We start from the raw sequence: 12,397 nt of genomic DNA on the forward strand, positions 1-12,397 counted from the left end.
GGGACACAGTCCAGCGAGGTGCTGAGCGATTCTGAGGTGGTGCTGAACGCTATCCATTACCATGGCTTGCAATGAGACTCCAAGGTGATCAATGTTGGCAGGATCTGGACCATCATAAATTAACAAGATAAGACGGGTAACGAAAGAATGCGAAACACGGAAGGTAAGTCTGTATTTCTTGACAGCCTTCAGCGTGACTTTTGTAATTATTAACTTCACCCTAAAAGCCTGAGATAGTCCCTATGCAAACGCCTCAGTCTTGTTCCATATTTTATCCTGACAACAACAGCTCCTCACATTTCCACAATGAGGAAAAGGAAGACAACAGATTCACCTCATTCGTCCACAGATCTGAGCGAAGGGAAGGAGAAATTAAGACTGAAGCAAGAGGTCGGCCTGATTAGCGGAGTGTCATTAATTGCGGGCACTATGATAGGCTCGGGAATCTTTATGTCCCCTGAGTGGGTGCTGCATCATATGGGGAGCCCTGCCAGCAGCCTGCTTATCTGGGCAGCCTGTGGTCTCCTGGCCGTGTTCGGAGCTTTGTCGTACGCTGAGCTTGGAACCATAATTAAAGAGTCTGGAGGAGAATATATTTACATCTTGAGGATTTTTGGTTCTTTTCCTGCTTTCCTTTTCGCCTACACTTCTGTTATCCTGGTGAGACCAGCTGGTTTGGCAGCTGTCTGTCTGAGCTTTGCTGAATACGCTGTTGCACCCTTCTACCCAGGATGCTCGTCTCCACAGGTTGTCGTCAAATGTACAGCTGCTGCCTGCATCCTGCTTTTGACTATCATCAACTGTCTCAACGTGAGGCTGGCGACGTCTATTATGAACATCTTTACGGCTGCCAAACTCTTGGCTTTGCTGGTGATCGTGGTGGGCGGAGTGGTGCTGCTCGCCAAGGGACAAACTCAGAGTTTTCAAAATGCTTTTCAAAACACGACGGCCGGTATCGGGGCGGTTGGAGTGGCGTTTTACCAGGGACTCTGGTCCTACGATGGGTGGAACAACCTGAACTATGTAACTGAGGAACTGAAGAAGCCTGAGGTGAGTGAGCGAGTGGGGTTTTACTTGCTTAGTCCTGCTGCTAAAATGTGTGATTCTATCTATGATTGTGTTAAGAGGGGTAATCGAGGGATTAGAGCGTCGAGGAAAGACTACTGAGCTTTCCTCCTGGTTTGTTCTGCCGTCTGGGGCAAGACACCTACGGATGTGTCCAGAAAGGACAAAAATGAGTCTCTAAGCAAAATAACAGCCTACCTACAGGAAAGCACTAAAATACCGCATTGACTGGAAAAAAGCTATTAGGCAGCACTTGGATGCTTTGGGGATGAAATTTTGTCTTAGCATTTTGAGGATCTCACCGTAGACACCCAGATTTATGCAGAAAAGGACTCACTGCTATAACCCATACAGGTTTCTTAAGTTAAGATCTCCCTCATAGCATGGAGGGGGAACTTCAGAGCAAGCCAAGCCTCACTGGAGAGGGAATCTAACTCTCTGAATGACCCTTGTCTTCATACGTCTGCTTTTTAGGCATTGTTCTCCCTGTGCTATGGGCACTGAAGTAGCTCGCTTGCAACTCACATCAGCCCTCTCTGTGCGACATTACCTCTTTTTACAGATCAGATGCTACAGCAGCCAACGACCCTTTTTCAGAAAGAGCTATGTGAGTGCAGAGTGTGCTTTCTACCAGGGCAGCACACAAGATTTTACAAATGAAATGAAAATACATAGTTAAATATTAACCTAAATGGCAAGCAAAGATCTTAGGGTCATGTGGCACTCTCTCCCACGGGACCATGAACACTGATATTCAGACCCGTGTGGGGTGGAGTCATCAATGTAAGGAACTGCTATGTCTTGTCCTACTGTGGGAATGGGGAATGCAGAAATTGGTATTTCAGGCTTTAGATGTATACAGTTGCTCTGTGACCACAGTGGTACTTTATCCGCGTCAGTGGGATGTTCATGGGAAGATGCAGCACACCAGGAGACGTAACACAGTAGTAACAAATAAATCAATATTAAAGTAATCAAGAAGTGTGCAACAGACATCTTGGGCAGCTGTGAACCAAAGTCTTTTTGAATAGGATTTGGGGGTTGTTTTGTTGTTTGTTGGCTTTTTTTTTTTTTTTTTTTTAAGACTAGCTTTTGGTGTACAACCTTATGTTATGATGTACAACCTTCCAGCCAAATGTACAGACTTACTGTTTGCCTGACATCTTTGGGAGACTGGTGTAAAAACTGCCATGTGAATCTGGATCTAAGTCTTCTTCTGTGGGAAAACCTTAGTGAGTGGAGGAGTTTGAATGAGAGATGTGGGTGGTGGCAAAGAAACGACAAACAGAAAAAGCCCAGTGCAGACACAAATGTGCTGCACCTAACACTCTTGTCATCCGTTTTCCAGGTGACCCTTCCCCGAGCCGTGATGATTGCCATTCCTTTGGTTACATGCCTGTATTTGCTGGTAAACGTGAGCTACTTGGCAGCCATGACTCCGTCTGAAGTGCTGTCTTCAGGAGCTGTGGCTGTCACTTGGGGGTGAGTTCTGCTTGTGGCAACACAGCCAACGCACTCCTGTAAAATACGGGTTGTCTCCTGAGCTTCAGGAGGTTTGGGTGCTATTCCCAGTGGGAATAACAGTGCTACATTGGTCAGGCCAGGAAGACCTGTCAGGCCGTGTTACAGGGGAGCATGCTGCCAGTCCCTGCTCCGTCACCTTCAGGTTGATGTATAGCTTTCCCCCACCAAAGGCCAAGGCTGGTCAGCCCCGTCTGGCCCATGGTCTCTAAGGTGCCCCCGGGCTGCCAAGATGGTGTGCTCTGCAGCACACCCTTTACTTCTCATTCCCATTCATTCCCACTGGGAACCCATGCCTCCCCTCCAGCTCATGTTTTTCTCCATGGAAAGTGGCCATAAAGAGGGGGTAAAGTGCGCACCAAGAGCATCTCCCCTCAGACAGTGGGGATGCAGTGAGGGAACATTACTCAGATCTGGGGACTGGGAGATGCCCCACATGTTAGATATTTCCAGAAGAGTGAAAAGGACAGTGTGCTGCCCCACTAGTGCAGAAGCAGTGGTCTGGGAGTGAGGCAGGAGCCAACTTTGTGAATTCTGTCCACTCGGCACCTGGAACTTAGACCAGACCAGAGTCATTTGGTTCAGTTTCTCCATCTGTGGGGAAATGGAAAATGACACTGATCCCTACAACACCTTTGAGAAGCAGAAGCGTTATACACAGGTTGGGTAGCCTTTTGTAGTTGTATCTGTAAGTTGACCTGTGCTTTTCCAGAGTTGCACAGAAACTATTTGTACCTTCCATCAACCTGTAGTCTTTGGTGATATTAAACAGGTTCTGTGCAAGACAAAGGTTTTAGGAAGAGAAGGAAGGGACCGTCGTGAGAGATGTAGGCACCATCGACTTCTAACCAGATGCTCTTCCACCAGAACATCCAGCCTTAGTCTAAGTATTTACAAAGACACAGAATCCGTGATAGCCCTAAAGGAGTCATCTGGCAGAAACAATGACGTGGTATATCCAGAGATTACAACATGGTACATCCAGGGATTACGTCGCTGCTCATCTTCTTTCGTAAAAAGTCAGCAGCGGCTTTGCTTCTGTGTGCATTCCACAAGATCTCCAGTTTGAAGATCTGACTGAGCTCTTTCTAGATGTGTTCTCTAATAGTCTTTCATGTCATTATAAGCAGGAGCTTTTAAAGGTCTAGAGCTTTGTTTGAACAGGTTACAAAGCCTCGCTAAGCTGCGGTGTCATGAATTTTCTCTGCACTTCCTTTCCCATTGTTCCTGATTAACAAGTTATTTGTGAGCTTCTGCCTTTTTAACACATCTCTTTTTCCTGCCTGATTAACCTTTTCACCCCGAGAGTGCCATTTAAGAAGACACATTGAACTAGCAACCAGAAAGCTGGGCGCTCAAAAGCCTGGAGGACAGGTAGACAGCCACAGGCTGAGGAGGGTGGAGTGGCTGTGGTTCACCAGCGAGAGATGGAGCTATTCAGGTCGTTAACAAAGGATGGGAGGAGTATAAAGAAGCCAGAGGAGGACATATCACATTTAAATGCATTTACTCCCCATATAAGAAGAAAACTGCCAGAGAAATATTGGTCAGTGATGAGAGGCTCGGCCACAAAAGGAGCTTGTGAAACTCTCCCCAGCATTTCTTCAGTGCCAGAGATTTAACGGCAGCAGCAGATCTCAGTTTGCTTGTAAGAAGTTACTCTCAGTAGCCCCCATAGTTCATTTTCAGGGCCCAAACAGCAAAGCACCAATCTCATAAATGCCAAATACACAGTTGCTAAAGATTTTATTATTAATTTTGTGATATATGTTGTTTGCCCTTGAGATCTTGTGATTACGGAGTCGCATGATCATAGGAGATGCCCAGATTCCATCATTCTAAGAAAGGGAAAAAATTTATTTCTGATTATTTCAAGTAGCTCAATAACTTGAAGCCTGAAGGACCATAACACAGATATTAAGCTTCTAAACTACAGTTTTTAAATTAATGTGATAGATGAGCTTCTGCCATCATTTTGGAAAGCCCAACTCTTTGATTTTTGAATGCTTGGGATAGGTGATAGAGAAAAAAGAGTACACATGGCTTAAAGCCATACAATTCAGATGGAAATATAAAGTGCTCTAAAAAAACTTTTGAATTTTGGATTTTTGCCGATGAGATGAACAGTGTGTTTGTTTGTGTATGTGTGTGTACACGTATGTGATAATTACCCCAAACACCAGCATTTATTACTCAATTAATATTTATCATGCTGCTTCGTTCCAGAAGACAAGCTTCACTTTTAGGTGAGAAGATTATCCTGTCTTCCAAATATTTACCTTGAACTCTGTTTGTAACCCTGCTACTTCTTCTGTTATGGAGAAAGCAAACCATAAAGGTCTGAACATGTTGTAGAACCAAACGTCTGAAATCCAAACAATGGCTTTGGCTTAAGCCTGATTCACGGAGTAGTAGAAGTACATGCAGATGGGATTAAAGGGTTAAATTCTTCTGCGTATTGGGGAAGAGGTTATAATGCAGGATATTTCTTCAGGTCTGGTGGGAACAGTTTTTCTGAGATTTCCAAGCTAATATTGTTGGCTGTAATAGCAATATCTCCAGCATTCGTGCCACAGCATCTGTACGCAAAAAAGGGGGTTTTGCCTATTGTGACAGCTTTGTACGCCGTTGCAACGTTGACGGCTGTAGATATGTCTACACCAGCCAGGAAGAAAAGCCACCTTTTCTGGACAAGACAAAGTTACTAGCGACTAAATATTTTGGGAACTGGAAGAAGGTTTTGAATCATTAGAAAGGCTTTGGAAAAATTTCAGTGAAAATAATGGAGGGAAGAAACCTGTCTGGTTCTAGGATGAGCATTTCATATATCTGTGAGCTGGATGTTAAGCTGTCCACTCTTTCCCACCGCAGGGACAAAGTCCTGGGCAGTTGGGCATGGCTCATTTCCCTCTCAGTGGCACTGTCTACGTTTGGTTCATCAAACGGCACGTTCTTCAGCGGAGGCCGCGTGTGCTACATTGCTGCAAGGGAAGGCCATATGGTAAGGACAAAAAAAAAGGGGGAGGTCTGGCTTGTTTTGAGCAACTTTGCCTTGTTGTGACACTAAAGCAGAGAGGAAAATGTCATGTACATTGAACTGATAGGGTGATAGCTCTTCAGTGGTTTGTTTCTTGCTTAAAGACTTTCTTCCCCATCTTTTTCAAACGTAATGTGTATGTTGTCTCCTGACTTTCTTCAGAAAGATACATTAATTTCAGAAAGATACATTATCACATCTAGCCTGAATTTTAAGAACAGCTTTGAAATGAACAACTGCAATACTGCTGCACTGGAGCACCTGGCACAGGCTCTGGGGTGACCGAGCCAACAAACCTGCCAGGGAGGGCGAACCTGGCCCTGCTTGCGTGTTGTGAGGCCCCTGCTCCCACTGGGGAGGTAGCCCAGCTCTGGCAAGTTGCCTTTGCAGGCAACCCTGACTGCGCAAGCTGGTCTCAGGGGTGTTCCAGCCTTCCCATGGGGTAGACCGCTTCAGATACAGCATGGGACATCTCTGCTCTTTAAGCTTCATAGCAATTACAAGGTGACACCGAGCCTTACATCTCCCCTAGCTGGGGTTTTTAATTGGTTTTGTTAGGTGGGGCCAAATCTGGTAGCCCAGTGGAGGTCGGGCTGCTGCAGGTCTGTGCTCCCTGGTCCAACCGGTAAGTTCAGCACGTGTTCCCAACAGGCACACACACACAGACACAAGTACGCAGCATACACACATACGTATGTGTATCTATATGTCTATGCAGACAGCAGGCCACACAGATCTACACATGCAGACACTCCCAGCGCTCACACAAACACAACCACAAACGGCACCAAAGGCCTCATCTTGTTCCCCTCTCTGGCTGATCTGTTAGTGGGAAGTATCTATATAAATATATGTCCAGTGTGGGTCCCTCCAGCAGCTGGGCTCAGACACCCACTCTGCCCAGCAGCTGCCCCCAGATCCCAGTCTCCCCAGTTGCTGGTACCTGGGCATACAAGCCCCCGAGGTTGCTGCCCCCCTCCAGCTGCTGGTAGACACCCCCTCACCCACAGGCACAACCCCCCCACACCTACCCACACTTCTTCTCCCTCTCAGCGCTTGGGCTGAGCTGCATTTCATGGAATCACGGAATCACGGAGTTTCAGAGTTGGAAGGGACCTCTAGAGATCATCTAGTCCAACTCCCCTGCCAAAGCAGGATTGTCTAGAGAAAATTACTCAGGACTGCATCCATGTGGGTCTTGAAAATCTCCAGAGAAGGGGACTCCACCACCTCCCTGGGCAGCCTGTGCCAGTGCTCTGTCACCCTCACCGTAAAGAAGTTTTTCCATGTATTTGAACGGAACTTCCTGTGTTCCAACTTGTGCCCATTGCCCCTTGTCCTGTTGCTGGGAACCATTGAAAAGAGCCTGGCTCCATCCTCCTTCAACCCACCCTTTAGATACTTGTACGCCATAATAAGGTCTCCCCTCAGCCTTCTCTTCTCCAGGCTAAAGAGTCCCAGCTCTCTCAGCCTTTCCTCATAAGGCAGATGCTCCAAGCCCTTAATCATCTTAGTTGTCCTTCGCTGGACTCGCTCCAGCAGTTCCCTGTCCCTCTTGAACTGGGGAGCCCAAAACTGGACACAGTATTCCAGTTGTGGCCTCACCAGTGCAGAGTAGAGGGGGTATTTGTCCCTTTGTCCTCCTCTGTTTTGAGCAGGTGTGTTGTGTTCCTCCCGGACCTTTCTGCTCCTTTGGTCCTTCTCCCCCCACACCCTCTGGCATTGCTGCTCTGGGGTGCGAAGGGTACCGCTCCGCACCAGCTCCACTCCTTGTACATAGGAGGGAATCTTTAATGTACGCGAATGACCAGGTTGGTGGAGATGACTGGGTTGGTGGTTACTGGTTTTGGTGGTTACTGGTTCCTCAGCTTCTCTTACTGATGGCAGACAGTGTCTGCTCTATTGCGGCAAGCTCTGCGCTGAGCAGTTCACAGATGGTCTGAATTTGACCATACCAGACTCAGAGCTGAATGCTTATGCCATTTCCCAGACACTCAGCTCTAGCAGAAGTCCTTGCATGGTATTTTGGTTGGAAATAAAAAAGAGAGAAAAAAAAAAGAAGCCTTTCTCATTAAACTTTCCCAATGAACCAAGCAATAAAGAGGCTATTAATTCTGCGTTCCGTGTTCTGAAACAAATCCTAGTTTGCTTTGTGGTTGGTTGCATAAATGTTTCAGGAGGAGTCCTTGTCTCATTTTCCAGTCAGCCCAAGAGAAGTCAAGTCCCAGAGAGACGTGACAAAGCCCAGGAGGGTGGGACTGTGCACAAGGTCCTCATGATGATCAGGAAAGCTCTGATTTGACTCAGCCTTAGCCTGTCACACTGGTAGTTTGAAAACCTCATCTTGTCTGCCTAAACTGAGCGTGTATGATATGAAATCAGTGAGACGCAATAAAAATATCCCCGAGGAGGGGTTTCCATGTTTATACTCCTCGGAGTTGAACTGCTTTCCTATGATGATGCTCATTTGATGATTAAGAGTGGCTCCGGCTGCAGGCAGAGCTCCCACCAGCAGCGGAAGGGGATGAGTAAGGATGTCTGAGGACGTGATGTGATGGTATATTGTTTTGCTTTGGCTTTCAGCCAGACATCCTGTCTATGGCTCATGTGCGATGCCTCACGCCCTCCCCTGCTCTGCTGTTTACATCTGCTATGTCTCTAATCATGATAATATCAGGAAGCTTCACCAGTATCGTGAACTTTTTCAGGTAGGTATGTGTAGCGTCTCTGATCCCCTGTGCTTCCGGTTTTTTACATTGTTTTAGAAGTATTTCCTTTTAATATTTTTTTGAGCCTGGGCCATTGGTTTCTAACCAATATTGTGGAGGGGGGGAGGGGGGCGAGGGGAGGGGGAAGAAAAGAAAGAGCTTAGGAACCAGCATCTTTGCAACGCATGAATGCTTCTGTAACTATATACTTAACTGGATGTGATTCATCCTCATATTGAAATGAATCTATAATATTCAGTTCTCATTGTTTGTGCTGGAAAGGAAATGAACAGAAGAACTACTAAATTTATATTCTCCTTTTTAATTGGAGATATGAACATCTGAGATCTGCAAGGCAGGTCTGACGTTCCTGGATCATCTCACCCCAAATGTAACGCTGTCTTTTTTTTTCTTTTTCTTTTCCTTTTCCTTTTCCTTCCAGTTTTATAGCGTGGTTTTTCTATGGCATGACTATTTCTGGTCTCCTGTATTTAAAAATCAAGAAACCAGAACTGCCAAGATCTTACAAGGTGAAGTAATAACATAAAACCCTCAAACCCTTTTTTCCTATATTGCCCAAATGACTAAGAGAGCATCATGAGGAAAGAGCGAGCACTGGGGCCAGTTGCTTACAGGTTGAGTGTGGTTGTCCTTCCTTTTTCATTTTACATTTTCTCTCAGCAAGTCAACGAGGGGCAAGATAGTGTGAATATGCAGGCATAAGTCAAGGTTCAATTCTCTGCCTTGATAAGCTAATCGTGCACTGCCCCCTCACTGTGGAAAATATATTTACCATACCCTCTTTTTCCTAAGACATTTAAGAGGAAAATGAAAGATGATTCTGATCAACAATGCAATCACCTGTTTATGCTCTCAGAGTTTGGCCACGCTCCTCAGAGGGTAGCCCAGGTGCAAGAACCTTGCCAAGGACAGAAAACTCAGCCAGAATGCCCCAAGTCCTTTCAGATGGCCAGGGGACAGGTTTGTTCCCCACAAAAGAGCTAAAAGTGGAAGGAAATCAGGAGTTGGCTGTTCTCCCCCCCTGGTGCCATGAGTGAGTTGAGTGAGTTTCCCCTCAGTGACTGAGGGAAATCTTTTTACAGAAAAGATCCCAGGAACAGGGGACTCATGAGACCGTGAATGCAGGACAGTGACGAACATCCTGGTTTTCATGGGGTTCCCCCAGGAGATAGACGACAGGCTGATGCTGCCAGGCTGTGTGAAGCAATATGGAGCGTCCCATGTGGCTCTGCCCTGAAATTAGGATGCTGGATGAGGATGTTCACCCGACTTGCTGGCTCAATGGGCTTTAAGGAAAAGAAGTTCTGTTTCTGCAATAGTGTTTCATACACTATGAAACTCCCACAGTCCTGCAGGCCAGTCCTGTGAGGACGTCAACCTGCTGCAGCCTTTGGCTTGGTGGCCTAACTCTTCTCTTAACTAGAAACAGCTCATGTCTGCAGGTTTCAGGTCAACTGACGATGTATGGCTGATGTCCTGCAGAATCTGTACGCGTGTTGCAGGCTTATGTTTAAGGATAAGATTTCCCTTGGTTTGAGAACAATCATTTTTATTAGCATCGTGCCAAAAGTATTAGAACACAGTGGGGAGGGAGCAGAGTGGAGCATCCCACGAAGGCAGATGAAGCCAATGGCAGGTCTTCTCCATGCTCTCACAGGTAACCACGAACAACACTTCCTTTGGTCTACATCAGTGTCCTCATTTTGAACAAAAGGCACAAAAGTAAAAATTGGAAAATCCCAGCTAAAACGTTCAGTTTTTCATCCTGTTGTGAAATCGTTTTGTCTTGTGCCTTTGAGGGGTGTTGGCTTCAAATGTAAACGCTTTATGACCAGACTTACAGAAATAGTCTCTGAGGTTGCCTATCCACCTGTCTGTCAACACTTGAATAAGCCTTTTCACCCAAAGGTGTTAAGATTCAGTTATGTGATTTGTGCACGTTGCTGTGTGTTTTGTCTACAGCTCAGCTTTTGGGTGCAAGGTAGTGGGGAAAGCAGGAACAGACCTGGCACTAAAAACAGTAGTTTGCATCTTCAGGTCTGGGAGGGCAGGGAAGACCAGGGGTTAGGGTGTGTGGCAGTGGTGAAGCTCTTGCAGGGATGTTCAACCTTGGAGTGAGGGTGGGCTGGGAAACAGGATGTCTGGATTAATTGGAATTTCTAGGTAATACCTCAGGTTGCAGCAGGGTTTCATCTAAAAAGCCTTCTGCAGAAGTTTCAGGGTTGTCCAGACCCAGAGCGGCCCAGGATTATGTGAGTCTTTATGCTGTTGTTTTGCTTTCACAGGTCCCAATTATCATCCCCATAATCGTGCTGATGGCAGCTGTGTACCTGGTGTTAGCTCCCATCATTGATCAACCCCAAATTGAGATCCTCTACATTGTCCTGTTCATTTTCAGTGGTGTCATTCTTTATTTCCCGCTGGTTCGCTTCAAGTGCCACCCTCGCTTTTTACGGAGAGTCACTTTACATCTCCAGTTGTTCCTGGAAGTTGCTCCGACCACCAGGGATCCAAACTGAGATGACATCCTCCTGGCACATGGCTGCCTGCACCTCATGGTTTGTCCCAGCACCTTGGTTTTTAAGACTCAGAAAATATTTTTCTGTAAGGGAGAATGAGTAGAATGAAAGTGTCACTAAAATATCTAGCTAAGAGGGACTAGAGCCATGACTCCTCACGTTTCCTTAAAATTCTGGGGACATGTTTTTCTCATTTTCAGCTCTGCTTTGGCAGATTACATACAGATTCCAAAGGAATATGTGCTTTTGAATTTTCCATCCCAAGAAGAACTGTTAGTCAAAATTTTAGCTCTTAAATTTCAAGGCAACAGGCAACAAAAGACTGACAATGAAATATTATTCCTATAGCAGGCAGTGACCCTAAGCCACTCCTGGCAATGCCTTTCATTATTTCCACCTGTTCCTGTGCACTGTGACTGCAGAGCTTCTCAAATAAATAAAGCAGGGGTACACCATGTTCACAACAACAACAACAAAACAACAAAAACCCAACACTTTTCCACTCAGGTTTTTGCTCTGGGAGCGTGCTTTTCCTTTGCTCCTTCCAGTCCCAGGTGCACAATCACAACAGTCCTTTATCTGTCTCAGTACATGTTTCCACCACATTTCAGCCCAAATCATCCTGCATCTCCCACAGAAAAACCTCTGATGTGAGACGAGAAGTACTTTAAAGCTCTGTTTACTCAATTGAGAATGCACTTGTCATTTGGGATCTATCCATTCGTGGTGAGCGCACAGGCAACATCACTTGAGTACTGACAGTCACCCACTACCCTTCCCATAATTCCCCCAAAGACAAATAATTTCTTTTGTGACAAAGTGAGCAAAAATAAAATAATCTACAGCATATGTGCCAGCAAGATACTCTCATCGTGAGTCAAAGAAACCACATACTGAGCTACATTTGCAGAAGTGTGGTCAGTAGATCAAGGAAATACTCTGTCTTTTTTGACTCATCACTGGGGAGGACACACCTGAAATACTGCGTTCAGTTCCAGGTACTGGTGTTGAAGAGGGAGTAGTGAAGACAACAAAGCCAGGATCTTCTTGCTAGTGGCAACTAGGGGCAACAGCCCCAAGTTGTGGCTTGAGGTGTTCAGGCTGGTCTTCAGGAAAATTTCTTCACCATGAGGGGTAATGCAACGTTGGAGTGATATGCAGGATGGTGGTGAGATCTCAGTTCTTGTATGTTTTCCACCACAGCCATTTCCACCAATTTCCATGATGACAAAAAAGTCATGGGCTGTGCTCCCCCCACACCTGACACACTGCAGTCACTGTTGTTTCCCATTATCTTGAGGTTCAACCCTTTTTCTCTTGTTCTAGGGGAAAGAGAGACATTATATGGTGTTTTCTTTCCATTTGTCCAGGTTGTTCCTGGATGGGACCTGTCCTGTCATAGGCTAAAAATGTCTGGGTGTTAGTCCCTAAAATGTCTTTTTGTGTTTCAAAGTACCAAATGTTATTCAGGTCAACTTTCTGTCAGCATTTCTTCTGCAGATCTGTAACTAGCACTGCATGCCTGG

General features: G+C 45.9%; 1 protein-coding gene across 1 annotated transcript; it reads left to right on the plus strand.

Annotated features, from left to right (window-relative positions):
• Positions 1-306: 306 nt before the first annotated feature.
• LOC309670643 (b(0,+)-type amino acid transporter 1-like) lies at positions 307-10,871 on the plus strand (the record flags this gene model as incomplete). The annotated part of the gene is made up of 6 exons (XM_082481654.1): positions 307-1,050; positions 2,414-2,547; positions 5,458-5,587; positions 8,207-8,331; positions 8,774-8,861; positions 10,638-10,871. The coding sequence occupies 6 exons, from the start codon at positions 307-309 to the stop codon at positions 10,869-10,871; spliced, it is 1,455 nt and encodes a 484-aa protein (XP_082337780.1).
• Between the last annotated feature and the right edge of the window lie 1,526 nt (positions 10,872-12,397).

Source organism: Vanellus vanellus (assembly GCF_965231255.1).
Source record: "Vanellus vanellus genome assembly, chromosome: 3".
NCBI classification, from domain to species: domain Eukaryota; kingdom Metazoa; phylum Chordata; class Aves; order Charadriiformes; family Charadriidae; genus Vanellus; species Vanellus vanellus.